At 34.5% G+C, this 23248-nt stretch overlaps 1 protein-coding gene across 1 annotated transcript; it reads left to right on the forward strand.

Annotated features, from left to right (window-relative positions):
* Nucleotides 1-11000: 11000 nt before the first annotated feature.
* Nucleotides 11001-17675, forward strand: LOC117339675 (M-phase inducer phosphatase-like). The gene is made up of 9 exons (XM_033901388.1): nt 11001-11026; nt 14394-14431; nt 14712-14870; nt 15041-15121; nt 15547-15693; nt 15841-16092; nt 16346-16470; nt 16637-16754; nt 17325-17675. Exons 2-9 carry the CDS (start codon nt 14405-14407, stop codon nt 17457-17459), a joined length of 1044 nt encoding a protein of 347 aa, XP_033757279.1. The 5' UTR covers nt 11001-11026; nt 14394-14404; the 3' UTR covers nt 17460-17675.
* Nucleotides 17676-23248: the final 5573 nt, after the last annotated feature.

Genomic DNA, 23248 nt, shown 5'->3' on the forward strand with positions numbered 1-23248 from the left:
GGAATTCCCATACGGTCCCGCCCTCAAGCGAAGCGATACGGGTTTCTTCTAAAGTGCAATGTTAGAAAATTGTCGTATTTGTCTGTTTGTTTGTTTTTGGAGTTGTTTACGTTTTTGTAACAACATTACACACGAAGACATCCCGGGTTCTCTCAATAAAATATATTTTCTGTTGTTAATTGGTTAGCGTATTTTCTGTATAACCAGGTTAGCGTATTTTCTATATACATCTGGTTAGCGTATTTTCTGTATACATCTGGTAAGCGTATTTTCTGTATAACCTGGTTAGCGTATTTTCTGTATACATCTGGTAAGCGTATTTTCTGTATACACCTGGTTAGCGTATTTTCTGTATACACCTGGTTAGCGTATTTTCTGTATACACCTGGTTAGAGTACTTTCTGTATACACCTGGTTAGAATATTTTCTGTATACACCTGGTTTGGGTATTTTCTGTATACACCTGGTTTGAGTATTTTCTATATACACCTGGTTAGAGTACTTTCTGTATACACCTGGTTTGAGTATTTTCTATATACACCTGGTTAGAGTATTTTCTGTATACACCTGGTTAGAGTATTTTCTGTATACACCTGGTTAGCGTATTTTCTGTATACACCTGGTTAGAGTACTTTCTGTATACACCTGGTTAGCGTATTTTCTGTAAACACCCGGTTAGCGTATTTTCTGTATACACCTGTTTAGCGTATTTTCTGTATACACCTGGTTTGGGTATTTTCTGTATACACCTGGTTTGGGTATTTTCTGTATACATCTGGTTTGAGTATTTTCTATATACACCTGGGTAGAGTACTTTCTGTATACATCTGGTTAGCGTATTTTCTGTAAACACCCGGTTAGCGTATTTTCTGTATACACCTGTTTAGCGTATTTTCTGTATACACCTGGTTAGAATATTTTCTGTATACACCTGGTTTGAGTATTTTCTATATACACCTGTTTAGCGTATTTTCTGTATACACCTTGTTTGGGTATTTTCTATATACACCTGGTTTGAGTATTTTCTATATACACCTGGTTAGAGTACTTTCTGTATACACCTGGTTTGAGTATTTTCTGTATACACCTGGTTAGCGTATTTTCTGTATACACCTGGTTAGCGTATTTTCTGTATACACCTGGTTAGAGTACTTTCTGTATACACCTGGTTAGAATATTTTCTGTATACACCTGGTTTGGGTATTTTCTATATACACCTGGTTTGAGTATTTTCTATATACACCTGGTTAGAGTACGTTCTGTATACACCTGGTTAGAGTACTTTCTGTATACACCTGGTTAGCGTATTTTCTGTATAAACCTTTTTAGCCCATTTCCTGTATAAACCTGGTTTAGGTATTTTCTGTATACACCTGGTTTGGGTATTTTCTGTATACACCTGGTTTAGGTATTTTCTGTATACACCTGGTTTGAGTACTTTCTGTATACATCTGGTTTGCGTATTTTCTGTAAACACCCGGTAAGTGTATTTTCTGTGTACAACTGGTTAGAGTACGTTCTGTATACACCTGGTTAGAATATTTTCTGTATACACCTGGTTTGGGTATTTTCTATATACACCTGGTTTGAGTATTTTCTATATACACCTGGTTAGCGTACTTTCTGTATACACCTGGTTAGAGTATTTTCTGTATACACCTGGTTAGAGTATTTTCTGTATACACCTGGTTAGCGTATTTTCTGTATAAACCTTTTTAGCCCATTTCCTGTATAAACCTGGTTTAGGTATTTTCTGTATACACCTGGTTTGGGTATTTTCTGTATACACCTGGTTTGAGTACTTTCTGTATACATCTGGTTAGCGTATTTTCTGTAAACACCCGGTTAGCGTATTTTCTGTATACACCTGTTTAGCGTATTTTCTGTATACACCTGGTTAGAATATTTTCTGTATACACCTGGTTTGAGTATTTTCTATATACACCTGGTTAGAATACTTTCTGTATACACTTGGTTTGCGTATTTTCTGCAATCTCCTGGTAAGTGTATTTTCTGTGTACAACTGGTTAGCGTATTTTCTGTATACACCTGGTTAGAGTACTTTCTGTATACACCTGTTTAGCCTATTTTCTGTATACACCTGGTTAGAATATTTTCTGTATACACCTGGTTTAGGTATTTTCTGTATACACCTGGTTAGAGTATTTTCTGTATACACCTGTTTAGCCTATTTTCTGTATACACCTGGTTAGAATATTTTCTGTATACACCTGGTTTAGGTATTTTCTGTATACACCTGGTTAGAGTACTTTCTGTATACACCTGGTTAGCGTACTTTCTGTATACACCTGGTTAGCGTATTTTCTGTATAAACCTTTTTAGCCCATTTCCTGTATAAACCTGGTTTATGTATTTTCTGTATACACCTGGTTTGGGTATTTTCTGTATACACCTGGTTTGAGTATTTTCTATATACACCTGGTTAGAGTACTTTCTGTATACACCTGGTTTGAGTATTTTCTGTATACACCTGGTTAGCGTATTTTCTGTATACACCTGGTTTGAGTATTTTCTATATACACTTGGTTAGCGTATTTTCTGTATACACCTGGTTAGAGTACTTTCTGTATACACCTGTTTAGCGTATTTTCTGTATACACCTGGTTAGAATATTTTCTGTATACACCTGGTTTGAGTATTTTCTATATACACCTGTTTAGCGTATTTTCTGTATACACCTGGTTTGGGTATTTTCTATATACACCTGGTTAGAGTACTTTCTGTATACACCTGGTTTGAATATTTTCTGTATACACCTGGTTTGGGTATTTTCTATATACACCTGGTTTGAGTATTTTCTATATACACCTGGTTAGAGTACTTTCTGTATACACCTGGTTAGAATATTTTCTGTATACACCTGGTTTGGGTATTTTCTGTATACACCTAGTTAGCGTATTTTCTGTATACACCTGGTTAGAGTACTTTCTGTATACACCTGGTTAGAATATTTTCTATATACACCTGGTTTGAGTATTTTCTATATACACCTGGTTTGAGTACTTTCTGTATACACCAGGTTTGAGTATTTTCTGTATACACCTGGTTTGAGTATTTTCTGTATACACCTGGTTACAGTACTTTCTGTATACACCTGGTTAGAGTATTTTCTGTATACACCTGGTTAGAGTACTTTCTGTATACACCTGGTTTGAGTATTTTCTATATACACCTGGTTAGCGTATTTTCAGTATACACCTGGTTAGCGTATTTTCTGTATACACCTGGTTAGCGTATTTTCTATATACACCTGGTTAGAGTATTTTCTGTATACACCTGGTTAGCGTATTTCCTGTAAACAAATTTTAGCTCATTTTCTATATACACCTGGTTAGCGTATTTTCTGTATACACCTGGTTAGAGTATTTTCTATATACACCTGGTTATCGTATTTTCTGTAAACACCTGGTTAGATTATTTTCTATATACATCTGGTTAGTGTTTTTTTCTGTATTCACCTGGTTAGCGTATTTTCTGTATACAGCTGGTTAGAGTATTTTCTGTATACACCTGGTTAGAGTATTTTCTGTATACACCTTGTTAGCGCTTTTTCTGTAAACACCTTGATCGTCCGTCCGTAAACAATTCTTGTTATCGCTATTTCTCAGAAATTTTTGAAAGAATCTTTCTTAAATATCATATGTAAGTTTCCCTTGGTACCTAGTTTTGCATACTGCATTTTGGGATTGATCGAAAAACAAGATGACCGAAAGGCGGCCATCTTGGATTTTGCCAATTGCAAGTTGCTCCTGCTATATCGTGTTATATAAAGTTATTAAATGTTCTGAAGGAAGAGTGAAAGAAGGCAAAAGAAGAGAAAAGATCATTCTTTCATTTGACTGATATGGATCATTTAATGATGGATGCAAAGATCCCTCTTGAATCTCATGTTTTAATAACGGTCACTTATGCCTCTTGCTTCTAGTTGGCCCGTATTGGACCCTATGAATGACCATACTGGGGGAAGAAACCGAGGTAAGTAAATCCACGTGGTTTGGCCCACAGGGACTTAAGAATTCCCAACTCACGGTCAAAGTATATTGCATTATGGTATAATGCTGTGGCCGTTGGGTTGTGACTTCGTGCCAGCTCTAATACATAAATATATGGAGCTTGGAATGGGAATATGTGCCACGTCCCTGTGGTAAGACCGGTTACATTCATATCTGTTTACGTCCGGGGAATCGAAGACCAGTCGTCTAGGTTAATGCTTATTGGTGCACGTATCAATTTAAAACGCCGTAAGATTATGACTAGTGTCGCCGAGACGAAACTTAGCGTAAGCTGACGGTGACAGAACATTGACTATAGTCGGTGAGACGAAACCTAATGATGGGCTGACGGCGACAGAACATTGACTATAGTCGGTGAGACGAAACCTAGCAATGGGCTGACGTCGACAGAACACTGACTATAGTCGGTGAGACGAAACCTAGCGATGGGCTGACGCCGACAAAACATTGACTATAGTCGGGAAGACGAAACCTAGCGATGGACTACACTGACTATAGTCGGTGAGATGAAACCTAGCGATGGGCTGACGTCGACAGAATATTGACTATAGTCGCCGTGACGAAACCTAGCGATGGGCTGACGCGACAGAACATTGACTATAGACGGTGGACGAAACCTAGCGATGGGCTGACTTCGACAGAACACTGACTATAGTCGGTATGACGAAACCTAGCGATGGGCTGACGCCGACAGAATATTGACTACAGTCGGTATGACGAAACCTAGTGATGGGCTGACGCCGACAGAACATTGACTCTTGTCGGTGAGACGAAACCTAGTGATGGGCTGACGCCGACAGAACATTGACTCTTGTCGGTGAGACGAAACCTAGTGATGGGCTGAAGCCGACATAACATTGACTATAGACGAAACCTAGCAATAGGCGGAGTCATGTAGGTGATAAAAAAGCTAATACATATAGATAAAATTGACACTGACATCATTTATCGGAAATTCAATAATCTAATCTCCATTGGCTAAGTGAATGTACAGAAGACATAAGATATAAGCACCATTTGAAACAAATTTGGAGTTAGATACAGTAGAGCTAAAATGAATTAAACTGACCATACAGCTGTTTCTCTCTTCTTGGACTCGTCAGTGATGCTTAGGGCCTGAAGTGTTGATCATATGGGGCGACCAAAAACTCGAAATATGTAAAAGAAATTTCAAACTCTGGATGAGGAGTTGCAGAAAACCCAAAATTTGAAATGTTTGATTTCAGAAGTACGTTAAGTACATAAGCATATCCCTTCGAAGAACTTCGGTGACTTAAAAGTCTACCAGCAGTGTCCGCCATTTGCAATCTCAAACGTTTATGCAAAAGGAAATGCCATGTTATTGTCCTATAATGATTTAATCTTGCTTGTAACAAACCTCATTTTCATTGGCTAAACATTTAGCCCATAACGTAACAATGATGTCGCCGTTTGTAACGTCGCTTTTGATTGGCTGATAGTTATTATACAGCGGCGAAATAATCTCTAAGAGAAAAGAATTCGTTAAGAAAAGTGGATTTCCATAGGGATGGTGTATAGTTAATCATATCATAAGGCTGAGCTTGAATTAGATTTCATGTTACGGATATATAACATAAAAGAAACAAAACATACGGAGTAGAGTCTCTTAATTCGCGGTTTATTTAGAATACACTCCGTTTTTGTAATATATATATAATATTATCTACATACATAAAAATCTATTCAAGTAAGTCGGTATTTGTAACGCCGCTTTTGATTGGCTAGATATGCGTTGTAATTAGGAAAGAGTCCTTAAACACCTTAAACTTTTAAAGTCACGTCCATGTATATTTGATTATAACAAAGATCCAGTTTAATTTTAAATAAACCTCCGTATAGCTTTCACTCTCCATTCAAATTTTGTCAGAAAATTTTATATCGCAAAATACTATTGTCTGTGCTAGATCAGTAGTCAGACACATTTCTCGAAAATTACAAGTGGGATCTTGAACAAGCTTTGAAGAATTATTACTGGGTGGCCGCGCTAGATTATATATATTAGTTGACACCTTTTTGTTTTTCCCAAAACCAGCCAATATGGCCGCCACTGCATGCCTCTAATTGGCTAAAACATTTTGAGTCATAACTTTTGTTCTATTTGGCAATTCAAAATGAAAATTATTAGAATGGACAAGTATAAGATATGCTTTAAGATATAATGAAATGTTGAAGGTATTATGACTTAAGCTTTATTAGTGACTTCGGGTGTAGTATCCGGACTTCTGTAACTGAGCCTCTTTAGAAATTAATATTTGCCTACTTGTATATTTGTATTTGAAAATTTAACTTTGGAATTATACACAAGTGATTCCATCCCCTATAACGCTTATAAAGGTGACTTGTTTATAAAGGTAATATCTCTATAAAGGTCATATGTCTATAAAGGTCGCCTGTATTTAAACGTCCTATGTCTTTAAAGGTGATATATTTATAAAGGTCGCCTGTATTTAAACGTCCTATGTCTTTAAAGGTGACATATTTATAAAGGTCGCCTGTCCATAAAGGACACCTGTCTATAAAGGTCATCTGCCTATAAAAGTCATATGTCTATAAAGGTCACCTGTCAATAAAGATCACATGTCTATAAAGGTCACCTGTCTATAAAGGACACCTGTCTATAAACAACACATGTCTATAAAGGTCACCTGTCTATTAAAATTCACATCTCTATAAAGGTCACCTGTCTATAAAGGACACCTGTCTATAAACAACACATCTCTATAAAGGTCACCTGTCTATAAAGGACACATGTCTATAAAGGTCACCTGTCTATAAAGGACACATGTCTATAAAGGTCACCTGTATATAAAGGACACATGTCTATAAAGGTCACCTGTCTATAAAGGACACATCTCTATAAAGGACACCTGTCTATAAAGGTCACCTGTCTATAAAGGTCACCTGTCTATAAAGGTCACCTGTCTATAAAGGTCACCTGTCTATAAAGGACACATGTCTATAAAGATCCGCTCTGTACAAAAATGTGTATAAAGGCCACCTCTGTATAAAGATATAACCTGTACAACAATTCAATTCAATTCATTTATTCATTTGGCCTTTCGGCCAATCGGATTTTTACAGCATACATGATATATACACATGTATACATCAAGTGACATTGTGGAGAGTGATACACCCTTGGATATCGTAAATTACTCATTAGACATCTAGTATTATTAGACATAAAATAAAGCTCGGTATACGGAAACACTTGAGATTACAGAATTACACCCTAAATGTTTGTACAATGTATCAGGGCACACACATGCATGCAGGCATACTTACAAGTACGAACATGCGTGCATACATGACAGACCGACAGACAGTCAGACAGATGCACCCATACACACATACAAATATACACATACATTAGAATAATTGTTATAATTAGAAACATTTTAAGAAGATATATGAGTATGCGCCGTTACCAATAAATCATCAAATAATTTCTTCTCAAACACATATATCTATACAACCGGCAACCGAAAAAATCATACTGTGTAAGTCCCAATTATAAATACATATGCGCACATATGAATATACCTATGTTAATACATTTGTTTCCTGTCGTTTATTAGCTAAAAGCAGATACTTCCCCAAGCTGTTTAATTCAGATATATTATCGGAATATAGGAGTTGTATTTTGTAAACGCTTGGCTTATTTCTACAGTATGATTTAATTAACTGTTTTCGAATATCTAGATAAAACGGCCAAACAATTACAAAATGGTATTCGTCTTCAATCTCCCCGAGGTTACGCTTGGCACATCATTTTCTTTCATACCGTACAATATTTCTGAATCGGTAACCTTCTATATTAAGTTTACGAGAAGACATTCTAATTCTGGTGAGTTCTTTTTGAAATTTACCGTTACCCGGGTATTTACTTTCATTATATAATTTTGTAATGTGAAAACATTTGTATAAAAAATACATGTCTATTAAATTTCGCCTGTCTGTATATCAAAGATATGTTTCGTATGCACATATAAGAAATACATACATGTGTTTGACCTTGTCTTATAACATAGAAGGTTGTCTACATTTGGTTGACCACGAAGTCAACAAAACTACCATAAAGTCTATTATGGTCACATTATTTTAATAATCGCAGTTGTATACAGGTTCGGATGCAGGAAGTTGATGAAGAAGGAAAGGCAGAATGTTTCTATGCTAGAAACTATAGCAGCGAAAACATTTTAGAATGTTTGAATGAGATGAAACAGTTATGCATTTTTATATTATATTCATAATCAGATATAATTTCGGCTGTGAGGAAAAAGAGATGTCAATCATGTTGTCTGAGCTTTTGGTACTGAATTTTTGTGTCAGTGTAAACTTGGATTTTAAACGTTTAATGCGATATACCGCCAAAATCATAGAGAACAGGAGACGGTATAAAGAGGGTTTACTGTATTTATATTGATAGTGAATGAATAAATCTTTATTATTGTAGTATTGCTGTATGGTTTAATTTGAAGCTGTTTACGTTAGTGTATCTAAATAATATACAGCAATCCTTAGGAATGTTAAATGATGTCAGTGTCTGTGATTTATAGCATAACTTACCTGTATACTTTGTTAAAAACTACTGTATTTGTAGCCGGGACAAATATTTGGTTCAAAATCAAAATTCATTATATTACATCTTGACTCCTCGTGGACGACTATATCGAACAGGAAGGATGTATACATACAAGGAACTCAAACAAAACAAAAAACAAAAACAAAACACACAAACAAACAAACGAATCAAACCTTTAAATGGAAGATTTCAGAAAATTTATGAATAAGTTCAACATTTAAATTTCAGAATTAGTTCCCGGTTATCCGTAGCCATAGTGCTCAACGTGACACATTTCTCGTCATATTAACACGACACTCGACCTGTTTTGACTCGGCATAATCATTTAATCGACATACTGTTTTTAATCAGTACTTGTAATATCCCACACCGCCGTTCCGTTCCGTCAAATGTTCTGGCATCATTTGCCCAAATTACAGTTGCTTGAGTTTTGTAGACGAATAAAAAAAATACCAGAAGCCCGAGCTCCGTTATTTATAATGGGTTCCAAGATTAGAAACAGTGCCTCCTTTACAACCAAAATCACGTAAGTTTAAATCGTACCCAGAGTACAGCATGGCCCCAATTAGTTTGCACAATGATCAACCCATGAAGAATTTGGTTGGATTTCAGATACCAGGGGACGTAACTCTAACAGTAAAAAATACGGAAAAATATATCACGGTGTTTGGTTCCTCTTAAATTGAATATAAAGTTGTCATGGTACGTATTTACTATCTAAGTATTGTCGTTTGTCTGCTTTTCTTTTTTTATAGTTCTGAAATCTATATTGTATTTCCTTCGATATCAATCTATGTTGAAAACCATCCGTCTCCATGACTTAATGCAAGAAAATTATCACCGAAAATAGCAGGCAGGTAAGTCAAGTGGAGTTACTCCCCTTTATATAAAAAAAAATCTGGCATATTCAATAAGTCCGTGTTATACGGATCCCCGGAAATGCCATTAAAGATACAACAATCCACACGAGTGTATAATGACATATATACATTTTCATTTAAGCTATTTGTATCACAACAGATGAATTAATCTCCCGCCCTTAATCCATGTAAATCTTTGCTACATTTCGACATTTTGAAATCCACCCCAAAAATGTGCCTGCTTCATGTCCCTTCATTCCATTTAAGGAACGTTTCGGCGACAAAATGTATCTGTTGCTCCTGTCGTTACACTAAGGACCTTTCTTTCTTTCTTTCTTTCTTTCTTTCTTTCTTTTCTTTCTTTCTTTCTTTCTTTCTTTCTTTATCATCATCTGTTGGCGCCCATGTTTACATAAATCAAAGGTTGAAGATTTTATTCAATCACTTTGCCACACTTATAACAAAAGGGCACATATACATATATTTAATATGGTAAGATGGCGTGGGATGTTAGTACAAACTTTCTGTAATTAATGATAATCACTTACATTGCAATGGAACACAACGTAGAACAGAAATTAATTTAATATTTTGTCAAGTTTGTCAAGATTTTATATCAATTATGTCAACACAAATATAATATGCTGTTTATATCCCTCTCTTAGACATTTAAATAAATCGCTTTCACATTTAAATAAATAATGATATTAATTTTAAATGTTGGAGTTACATAATGTACAGTATATGCCCTGACGATAAAATCTTCATGTTTCTACATGTAAATGAGGGGGAAACGAAATTCACACATAATTTTCCTATCGTTTGCAGTTTCGTTAAATATCTATCTTGTTCAAAAAACGTTGTCTTAAGTATAGAATATAATGTACATTCAATTTTGTCCTCTAGAAGAAATAAGAATATATTATTATTCATGTATATATTGATCCTTCAGTCTACGTTCACCAGCCTCTTTTGAAAAGGAACATGCAGATCGATCGTGCCAGTTTGAGACAGGATAGCTTTAACATATAACAGCCATTTAAATTGCAAAGTTTCATTTTCTTGTAATGTATACATTTTTTGTATATCAACTTTATTGATAGAGGTAATGTCAGAATACTATTCTAGACGTCCACCACCCCCGGGACTTACCACTCACAAGTCACGCCCTTCAGTGTCTCTAAGCAAAACAAACCTGAGTAAGTCCACTTCTCCATCTCGTAGTCCGTACTAATTACGGCAATCAGAAACACCTTCGGGTGGTCAAGCGGTCAAACACCTGGTCATTTCTGTTTAATTATCCTCAAACTCTGTACGTCTTCCTAAGTGTTTTTAAAACTCAGACAAGCTTACGAGACAATTCCATACAACTTAAGAAAATTGCAATTTTATTAAATTGTGTTCAAAACCTGACACGGTCCCTATCATCTATACCCATCCAATACTATATATACAGAGTTCCTTCACTAATACTCCAGTTATCCTCACCCACACCACACACATCGTCCACTCTACACAAGAGAAAGGTAAAAAGTACTTAGATTATTTCATTCATTTTTTTATCTATTCTAAGTATGAATGCTCCATTTTATAAATCATTGTTTGTATCCATCAAAATTTACATTTTCATATATGTACAATGTACTAGTATTGTTTAGGTTATGGTTGTCATGGTAAGCATATGAGATATAATTGGACTGTTTAGTAATAATTATTATTAACAAAGCTTTATATTTTCCAAGAAGAGGTACATTATATAAAAAAAAATATCCTCACATTAAATTTCTAAAAATCAAAATCCATCAATCTATTTCAATTTTGAAAAGAAAAAGTGTTAGAAACTCTTATTTAAGCATTTTAATTTCAATGCATCTTTTCAGCGAATTGTTACCTTCATAATAATGATATAAAATGGAATATGGGAGATAACTCTAACACACTTGTGTAGTGATAAGTCCTTCCGAATTTTCTAATATAATGACATAATTTATGAGGGTAGTGAATTTAGTAAAATCTGGTTAAATTTTTTTTCCCGTAATGTTATTTTCCATTTTGTAACTTATTAAAACACCGAGATGGGAGATACACATTCTAAGATATCGCAACATATTCGGTAGGCCACGTGGAATATAGAAAAAAAAACACTGTAACACACCTTCATCGTTATATCTATAAATTTTTTTTTATTTATTTAACAATAATTGCGCAACAAGCTACACCACTCTTTATTAATCAGGCTTGTTGGGCGTTATTGGTTTGACTGTGGGAAGAAACCGGAGTACCCAGGGCAAACCCACGTGGTCGGGCAAGTGACCCCATACCTTTCACATCCGATCAGGGAATCGAACCCCAGTCGCCTAGGTGAAAGGCAAGTGTGTTACAACTGTGCCACTACCATTAAGCTAAATTAAACTACACTGATTTGTTTAAAACATTTGACATCCGTCGTTATAACTACTATAATTAGGAATATTTCCTGTTTGGAGTGAAATGATGGATATTTGTGTAAAATAATTAAAACTATCTATAAACAAACAGGAACATGGATATTGACACCTCTCTGATTAGCTAATCATTCACGCGGAGACAATACGAACCTACGTACCCTCGGGTACACAGTGGGTACCTTCGTAATTAGACTTAATTAACTTCTCTATGGCCGACTGAACACATACAGTCGATTTGTGTATATTTCACACTCTAAAAGTCTTGTCCGTTACTAATCATGATCACTCTCCCCTATTTAGAGAAAACCGTCATTTGTTGGGTATTTTCTCGTAAGACGGGCCGAGTTAGATTGTGCATCCTTATACAATGTATACCATAAAACTTTAGTTAGCATTTTTATAACGGATCTTACGGTATGAAATACAGTTTCGTTTCGTTCTAGGATGTTCTCATATCTCTATCTGGGGTTCCAAACATGTTAGGTAGGGACCGCAATGCACTCTGGGAGATTCGGACATTGTTTTAATTGTTTACCACAGCATACATTAAAAGATTTCATTTCAGTTATAATAATCAATATCAAAACAACAACTTCAAAAACAACAACAAAAATAAATAAACAAAATTATTAACTTTTCCTTCATGAACATATACATAAAAAATGTATTTTACAATACCAAATTAGTGACACTTTCATAGATGAAGAGGCCTTAAGACTAACAAAGAGTAGCCAAATCGTCTTCTCACAGTAGCCGAATCGTCTTCTCACAGTAGCCGAATCGACTTATATACTGTTTGCCATCAAACTGTAGGTATATAATAGCTGAGACGAGACGACCTGTTAATTTGATTACAATCTCGTACGCAAAACACTAACGTCAACGAAACGCCACGTTATAATCATCCGCAGGTTATGATATATAACACAGTCTCTTCAGAATTGAGATAAACAATGGCATTGATTAATTAAAATATTCGTACTCTATGATTCGGTTTCAAACGAGCCACTTTCGCTTATCAAATACGTATTGTTTCAGCTGTATTTACAATGTGTATGGTTCCTTGACATATTTAGAGACGGAATTTAATGTAATACATTTTGTAGCTTGAGATCTTAATACGATTTATTCCTTAGCCATTAAGCTTTGTACTTTCAAGTTTGCATTAAATTGATAGATGTATTAGATGGAATAATTAAATATATGTAATTGGATTAAGATTTTATTTTTTGTAATTCAGACGGCGCCACCAGAGTGCCGATGGTCTCTCTATATCTGCTTGTTATCTTTTGAAAATATTTTTAAAAGAAACAAGTTTTACACAACCCGTGGGCCTGTGATACGTATAAATTGCTGACGACTCTGGGGATAACTATATCTAATCTGATGTAGATTCGAACTCTATACCACACAACTGGTTTTGGATCAAAGTCGTACATAGCGCTGTCCCACGGGCAGTTGAGGGCGATTGTGGTAGGGCATTGTCACCGCTATTTACGGTACGGATCCCGGGGTGGGGTTATTTGTCTGAACTGATGATCATTAGCTTAGGTCAATGGAATCGATAATCTGGTAGATGACGGCGATGATAGACGATATTACATTGTATGGGATAATAACAATACGGTTCCCGGGGGTAGGGCCATACTGTACCTGGATTATAATGTCACGGTCAGTATTGCACGGTCTGGTCAGTAGGATTAGAGCAATCCGGTCAGCTCTATAAAGGACGATGTGAAACTGGAGTGGTCAGTCCAGCTCTTACTCTCCGGCCTGAAAGGTACTGGTCAATCCTGGTTTCAGTAACTATGGCAGAATAATTTCTTCAATACTAACTTATTCAAAATGTATTGACGATAGAAAGGCAAACACACATTATGATATACCTTCTTGTTTGTATATATGCTTGTTTGTATATATGCTTGTTTGTATATATATTCATCACAGTACAACTACGACATGAAATTCAAATCTTGACCTTCGGATCACCAACACATAGTGCATATGATACATTGTGCTAACTATCTGGGCCCAGTTGTTCAAAGGGTGATTAGCTTAATTACTTGATTAGTGAAAATTTCATTTCTCCATTTCTTCAAAATCTATGTATGTATATTCCTTGAAATAGGCAGGTAGGCAGAGACTGACGAGTGTTGTAGTTTTTTTAATAAAGTTTGTTTTACTAGAAATTATTTTACCAGGATTTTAAAATTGTTGTTAAACCGTGATTAGCCTAATCACATTTTGAACAACTGGGCCCTGATATATAACATAGTAACTCAACTGACGAAGGAGGACAACTTTATGACTCGTGCCCTGACCGGGCCTCGAACTTACGATCTACGGCACCCAATCGCCCGCTGCGCCACATCGGCGTTCTTACTTGTTTGTATATATGTATAATGGTATATATTTTTACTTATTTTGACCTTTGTTTCATTTACAGAATTTTACAGAATGGAATACTCTGACAACAGTTTTGGGGTATGTAGACTTTGGTTAAACCAAGAATTGATGAAGTAGATCGTAATTTATATCCCTACTATTGTGTCACAGTTGTAATGTTTTAGTTCAAATTAGTCGAAGGTATAAACTTTAAAATTTAATTGCACAACATATGTGTCCCTACTAAACATGTCTGGTGGAGGAATTTGTTAAGAAGACTCGATATTCACATTTAATTTCGAACGCATTGGTTGTAAACCAGTACCTATATTCGTATGTGTGACGTCACAATAACATCACGTTATTTTTTTTACTACAGTTCAATCCCATAGCCCTATTGAAGTTCGGCGATGACGAAGAGTTAAACATGGATTTGACAGAAATCCTCACCCCACGGGCTAAGACTTCTCTGGCCCGGCCAAAATCCTTACCTCCCCCGGACATGAATGATGAAGACTCTGGACTAGGGATGGATTTTGTAAGTATTTCTGAAGTCATTTATCAGAATTATTAAAACTAGTGTTGAGATAAGTTTTGAAATTATCAATTTTCGATATTGTGTAATTAATTCTATTTCAAATATATTTACTGCAAATATATCATTAAAAAAAGAGTAAATCATTAATTACTGTTTCGTGTTAATTTCAGGATGAAATGTTGGAAAAGACAGAATTTTCGGTCCATGACGAAACTCCATGCCTCTCACGCACTCCAAATATCCTAAGACAGGTAAGACAGACATTTGTATCAAAAACGTATTATTTCTTTAATTTTCTGTCCACCACTGAAATGTTGCTTCTGAAGGTCTCTTGGAATATAATAGATATTCACGTATACGTTAGATATTTGAGATGTTCATTTCATCAAACATCCGCGAGCTGAGATTAAAATTTGTGGCAAGTTTTGCAGAAAATAGAAACGAACATAGATGATTTATGACACTTGGTTGTAATCTCACCAATCAATATAATGATAATGATTTTTTTTTTCGTTTCTGACGTTACTAAGTATGTAATTTGAAATGACTGTAGTTATAGCGTTACATAGGGACAATGTAGTCAGCCATAGTTCCGCTAGGACTTGTGTGTGATTAGGTGGTGTGGCCCTGCCAGCCATGTTGTTATGTGATGTGTAGATTCCTCCTCATTTTTCAGTCCTACAGTGTCCGAAGATCTTTGTTCGAGAAATCCAAGCGTCTCTTTGACGGAGATGATGACGGATCCATCACCAAGAAACCAAGACGATCTCAGAAACCAACTACATCATCGTCACGTGTTCTCAGCAAGTCGCTGTCATTTGGGGTAGGCAGACAAACTTTACTTTAATATGTAAGTTTAGAATTAATAAGATGAAATAATTCTAGTAATTAGAATACTTTAAGAAATCTAACATTAACAGGAAGAAAATGTCATTTGAAAAAATCTAACATGGTTGTCTCCAAATTGTAGGATCATCCTGCTGAAAATGCATGCCATGACGTCATTTCCGCTGTTGAGCGATTAGTCGGGGAAGACAATCTGACAGGAAATGGCGAAACTACATACAGTTTACCCACAATTCCCGGCAAACACTCCGACCTTAAGAGCATCACACCAGAAACTATGTCTCATGTTTTGGCGGGACGATATGATGACGTCATCAGTAGCTATCGCATCATCGACTGTAGATATCCTTACGAGTATGACGGCGGTCATATAAAGGTACGTTAAGACATGAAGCGAATTTGATAAATTTATACAATTATTATTTACAATTAATACTTAATTATCTAGTAACATTCTGGCTATATACAGGAAGATCATTTGCTATCATTATAAGTTATTGACATTTTGAAGAAATAAAAGATAATGATGAAACATTATTCCCTGTATCATGTATACAAAAATAACCAATAATTAGATGATATATTTGACAATAAAGATTTAATGTTATATATCTTTTCTTTGCCTTCAGAATGCCGAGAACCTTTTCACACATGACCAAATTAAGGATCTTTTAATGTCCCGCACATGCACAGAGGGCGAAAGACATATCCTTATATTTCATTGTGAATTCTCTTCAGAAAGAGGTCCAAAAATGTGAGTAAACATTTCAATTGTTTTAAACGGCAACACCAATAATTGATTAAGTCTTATTTTAGTCAAACTGTTTCGTGATTGAAATCCAGGATTTTTTTTTCTGAAAACTAAAAGGTCCATGATGCGTTGTAACACAAGTTTTCAATCAGGTGTTCATTTTTCTCAGGTCCAGGTTCCTCCGAAGCAAAGACAGAGAGCTGAACAATGACCGATACCCATTTTTGAACTTCCCGGAAGTGTATCTGTTGCATGATGGGTACAAAGGTTTCTACGAGGCCCACAAGGTAATCATTCTCCCCACAACGAAGTTAGGGATACATTTGAGATTGTATGTAATGATAAATAGCTTATCAGACCTTAGATCAATTTCAGTCAAACTTGATCAAGTGGGACAAAATATTAATCCCCATAATTGCAGTGTTACCAGAACCGGTACTATGGAAATGTAAGGAGGCTCTGATTGGTCAAAATGGAGATAGTGTCTGAACATTTGTACATAAAGGTTTTGAGGGACAGCAATTTCAAGTCAATTATACTATTTTCCTAAACAAAAGGTGTCATTTGGTTGCCATGGTCTGAAAAGATGGGTAGCAGGGATATTAGTAAACGATTTGATTAGAGTGCTAGTTAGTCTTCTTACAAAATAAATCAATTTTCTAATTGTTTTTATCTAAACATTTCCTACAAGTTAAAATGTATATAATTATGAACCGCAGTGTCTAGGATTTTTATTATAAAACGTTAAAAAGATTAAAGTCATGGTATTGAAATGGTGTTCATATAACTATTTATCTGTATATATATATAATGTTTAACTTGGATGTGCATGTTATGATCGATATTTTTTCCTGTAGGAACTCTGTCAGCCAATGAGTTACAAGCCCATGCTTCATGAAAACCATACCAATGATTTACGTCACTTCCGCTCCAAGTCAAAATCCTGGTGCGCAGGCTCAAAGAAGAGAAAAAGTCAGCGTAAAATTCTTTGAAAGAAAAAAGACAACTAATTGCAAAGCTATTCCATTTCAAGATACAACAGTTATAAAGAACTTCGACACATAACTGCATATTTACTAATAGTGCTATTTTTTGTAAACATAACACTTTGATGTTTCTAGTGGCAAGACGGTTGGACGTCTAGTTCAAACTCAAGAGAACGTACAAAATGTACTTGTATCTTGTTAAAACGGTGAAATTGTCCAAATGTTACTTTTAAAAATATCAATTATATCATTGTTGACAACTGAATATCAATTGCTATATGATAATTATGTAAATAAATGTCATTAATCACATATAGTTGTTGTTCTTAATTATCAAATATAGAGTTGTTGTTTTGATTCAAATTGAGATTCATTTTATTTCTCTTTTCACATGATATTGCATCGAAAACAAAATATATTCACAATTCAATATGCAATTATTAAATTGTTCGTAGTTGATACACAGCACTGTTTCAAAACATTACATTTACCTTTTTATTAAGGACAAATTATGTTGTAAAATTATTCTTATAAAATTAAACATTTTCATAAGTGTTTTGATAAGTTGTATTCATCATTTCACTAAACTTAATAATATTTAGTCGTGACCAATGATATCTGTATATATTTCTTACATTATATTCGACCTGGTGCCATCTGCCAGTTTCAACAATAAATTGATGATTGGTTGTACGAAGTGCAAAAAGTGACTCTATCTTTATAAGTGAAAGTATCTTAATATTTTTTTCAAAATGACAGTTATCTTTTATAACAGATATGTTTTGATGAATTGTGTACATCACTCTCCCATTTCTGTAAGTACTGAACATACAGTCTTAGCTTAATAACATGTTTTAGCCATACAGGATTATCCTCAGTAGAATATTGTATATCACATAAGTAATTCATCCCACATTCATTTAAGATACGTTTAACAAACTTGTGTATGAAACAGGTTTATCATCAAAATGATGACAGTAACAGAGAATTTGATACAGTTTAACATTCATTTTACTTAATTTAGAATTAGTCAACTGTGACCAATATTTCATTACTCTTTTTTTTTACCGAAATTTCAAGTTCTCCATATACCATAATAATTAGGAGTACCATTTTTTCAATCCAAGTAATAATTTACAAACTTTAATTGCACGCGTTCAATTACTTTGAAGTCAGCTAAACCCCAAACCTATCACAGCCATGCTATAAAATTGGTTTGACAATCTTTTCAAATAAATCATATTTTTGCAATGAACAGATAAGTTGTGCTGTCTGCCTTTCTTATTAATACCATACATTGCTATAGTAGCCTTCTTTTTGATATTGTATTTTTATTTGGAATGGGAAAACAAATCAGATTAATAGAAAAGTATGTTGTAATACTCCCAATAATGTGGGAATGGGAATGATCGAGTTAGAAACTTACATTCACAGCATAAACATAAAAACAATATATAGAAAATAATTCATGCATCCGATGAATCTTGGAATGCAATAGCAAAATATTGGCTTCAAAAATGGGATAGACAATTAAAAGTTCATATTTTATTTGTACGTGTTCCGACACTACAGGTTTGAATACAGACACTTTGCCAGTTTTTTATCGAGGGGGGGGGGGGGGGGGGGGGGGGGGGGGGGGGGGGGGGGGGGGGGGAATGTTGAAGTGCATCAAACCCAGTAATAAAAACGAAATTTTGCAAATGAATCTGTTCGGTAACTCGAATTTTATTTTTAAAGGAAAACCACTGTTCTTTGAATCATTTTTAAATGGTGGTATGAGAATACTAAATGATATATGGGACAATGAAAACAATACTTTTAAAAGAGATAATGATATATACGATCGGATGGAAAATAAATGGAATTGTCTTGCGGAACTATCAAAACTAAAAGCATCAATTCCGACAGAATTAAAAGAAAAAATTCGATTGAATATGAAAGAACGAACAAGTGGATTAAAAATTGACTCAAATCTGTGTATACAAACCGAAAAACAGATTCTACACACAATGAAATTAAAGCTCAATCTAATTCATAAATTCTTACAGCAAAAGATACATTCAAATTGCCAAACAAAATGGGAATTTGAGTTTAATGAAACATTAAATTGGGGCTGGATATGGAGGAATATCAAATCAAACCCATGTGACAGGAAAGTTAAAGAATTCCAATGGAAAAGTACACATAACATAGTTTATACGGAAAGCAGATTAAAAACAATGAACAGAACAGATGGGAAATGTCATTTCTGTAAAACCGAAATCAAAGATCAGTATCATTTATTCTACTATTGTAATATTACAAGAACAATTATAACGGAACTTGAAAAACTATTAAGGAATATATATGTAGATATACCGAGTATAAGTAAACTCATAATGATTGTCGGTTTTCACAATGATGGCGCCAAAAATGGTAAAAAACTAACGATTTGCAATTTGATACTATACACATTTGAATGGATAATATGAAAAGAACGGAATGAAATTAATTATCAACGTAAAATCCCTGAAGCTCACAAAATATTTCAAAGGGCAAAAAAGTTCACAAAATACTCATTACAACTTATGATGAAATAAAAAAGAAAGAAATTGATATCAAATGAAATACTGGCAGAAATATGCAACAAATTATGACATCGTCATAAAAGCTTATCAATATTTAGGGTCTAGTAAGTAATAACGACGGTATAAACCAATATAGGTACTGGATCCTAACAAACAAATGTTGGATGCGTATTACTAGAAATAGATATATGTCAAGTAGTAATAACGACAGTACAGACAAGTAAATTGTCAAATTTTCGAGGCAATCCGCCCCTTTATCAAGACACAGGTAAATTACATACGATCACATACAGACATAGAACATGGAACAGTTACACAAATATAGTAGGTATAAACAACAAAAAGTATCATAATGTTGTAAAAATGATCCCCCTCGGCCGATACTAAATTCGCCGAGGGCCTATTATGATTAATAAGGAAACATCTTTGGTGGTGTACAGATGCTAAAAGTAAATGAATGAATGAATGAATGAACAAATAAATAAGTAAATAGATAAATGATATAACTTAAAGGTTTAACAGAAAAGCATCGCGGGTCGATTCGATGTGATGGCAGCGCGTGTTATGTCATGAATGTTTTTGTTATTGTTTTTTCCCCTCCCTCGATATGAATAGTAACGGGGCCACAGTGTCTCGGCTGGGTTTATATATGGTAGACGATGTTATTGTTTATAAGGTTGTATTGTGAGTTAAAAGTAAACATAACATATAACTATGTATGGGTGTAAGCGTGTGATCGCGTGCGTGTATATGCATGAATGGTTTTTTTTATATGTAGATATGGATGTGTGTGTGAAGTCATATATATATATATAAATTAAAAAAAACCTTTTATAGCATGGAACTCTTGCGATATATGCGTTACAAAATGATTGAATAGTATGGAACGTTGTGATATATTTGCACCACGTGTGTAAACCAGGATAAATTAAAGTTACATAAATTATTGTCATACAAATATTTGTCACTTTAGCGTAATTACCTCTCACTACAGGAAGATGAAGGCAATACGGTTAGGTGAGGCAACCTCGATTCTAACTGCAGCTGAGAGGTACACGTATGTACATTTGTCATCTATATTTACAAGTAAACAGTAAATAAACAAAAAGGAAAATAGAGAGATGTGTGTCGAATGAATCTCCTCCTGCGTGAGGACACAAATGTATACTTTATTCCATGCCTGCTTTTGATAAATAAAATTATTTTGAACCTGAAAAAAAAAAAAAAAAGCCGTTCGACAAAATGTCGAACCCAATAGGTATAGTTATGCAAGTTACAGCATTCTTCGTTAACATCCAATGGCTATTACAAGAGAGAGCTGGACAGTCTGGGAATAGTGAAGTATCATCAGCATAAAGTAGAATTAAAAGCTTTAAGCTAATATGCAAGTCATTTTCTAATTTAGCACGGATATTTTTCAAACCATGAACGCTATTCTGGGTCATGAACTCTTCAGGATCGTTCAGGTATAAACCAAATGAAAATGGAGATAGATTTTCCCCTTGTCTCAAACCATTTACACATGGGGAACAGCCAGAAAAACTCACCATTACAATCACGTATGATTTAATGCCTAAGTACACATTGGCAATTATCTTAAACATTTTTTCCCATTAATTCCACTCATCAATATTTTAATTCAAATACTTTTTCGCCACACTCTATCGAGGGCTTTTTCAAAGCCAAGGAATATAAGTAATACACAGTATAACTTGCTCTTCATCATTTTTGTGAAATTAATCAAAGAATAAAGCAAAATATTATCATCAATTATCGAATGATTTTTTACGGATCCTTGACTGATTTTCACATATCAAGCCGACATCCTCAGAATATTTCTGTAGCCTTTGGTTTAGTATACTAGTGAACAACTTGGGGTTACAAAGACTTAGCAATGTTCCTTTGTAAGCGAACCAGTATGTGACTCATAAAAAGAAAAGAAAAACATTAGAAAAAAAAATACAAGAAAAAAACATCAGATCTTGTCATGTCACTTTTATATCAATGAATATAGTGCTTGCATAACAATTTTCAAATGAAAATAAGTTTGAATTTGGATATCATACGCGAATTCAAAACCACGTTACACCAAATCATCGAAATGGATGAGAACATTAACTTTGTTTAGTTAGGAGATAATATAAGCGTTATTATAGCAGACAAAATGTTAGATTTAAGACTTTATGTAACATTGACTCGGACCAGGACGTTAATAGGAGATGAGTTATCGTTCGTCTTGTCTATGGTAACCGGGAAACACACACAGCACACCTCATTTGTAGACACCAAAATATTGAAAATATCACCAACATCGTGACGACTGTCAGAAGGTAAGGTTTACTGTAATTATATGAATGGTTGATCGTTATTATTCTTTAAATATCACAATATTTGATTTAAATAAATGTGATTTATATGATATAATGGTAATCCTACACAAACCGAAAGTGACTTGATAAAAGGTAGATTAAATCAAATAATACGAGTATTTTGTTATTATTGGTAATTATATGTTATTTGTGGTGTGTGTATACATTCGAGGCTGAGGTAGAATTAGCTACATTGTAAGTCAATCTCGCTGTTCTCGCGCTATACTAGACTTTCTCGGTGTGTTTTCAATACAGTGCTATACAGTAATACAACGCATACATACTCTATCATATCCTGTGTATAACTTGGCATTTTTAAGAGTTACCTCCCCTGAATCGTTCGAGTCAAAACCGCGTCGTCTTCAGAATGATCATTACAATTTAACTCAATTTTTTTCTTTCATAACTCCTTTCTGTATAGATCATATACGTGTTGTTGTTATTAAGTGACAGTATATATTAACTAATCATGGGATTTTAAAAATATTTGAATGAGCGACAAATACATCACAGGTACATGTACTCGTCTGGTATGTAAATCACACCCTATAATCAAGGTTAGTAGCTCAATTATTCCAGTGATACCTAATTTAGGGGGAAATCGTGTGTCCATTTTTAATTTTTTTTTCTTTTTTTTTTTGGTTGAGATTTTGTGTATGATGCAATAAATATCATACCGCAGAATTGTCGCTAGATTTCTTGAAACATTCCGAAATGGTCAGATTTCAGTTAGTCGGACACTCGAAAAACACAGAACGTCAACAACTTCGTATTGGAGAAAGTTAGGTAGAAAACAATTTTACCTGTATACTACATACAGTTAATATCTATATATTTTCACGTGGTTGTCCATGTCCTC

The sequence above is a fragment of the Pecten maximus genome, chromosome 12, assembly GCF_902652985.1.
Source record: "Pecten maximus chromosome 12, xPecMax1.1, whole genome shotgun sequence".
NCBI lineage: Eukaryota > Metazoa > Mollusca > Bivalvia > Pectinida > Pectinidae > Pecten > Pecten maximus.

What these genes read in the sequence shown, in the direction of transcription:
- LOC117339675 (XM_033901388.1), top strand. Translation starts at nt 14,405, where the DNA reads ATGGAATACTCTGACAACAGTTTTGGG. An exon ending in ATGACGGCGGTCATATAAAG is followed by an intron (nt 16,093 to 16,345) that starts GTACGTTAAGAC and finishes CTTTGCCTTCAG; the next exon opens with AATGCCGAGAACCTTTTCAC. An exon ending in TCAGAAAGAGGTCCAAAAAT is followed by an intron (nt 16,471 to 16,636) that starts GTGAGTAAACAT and finishes CATTTTTCTCAG; the next exon opens with GTCCAGGTTCCTCCGAAGCA.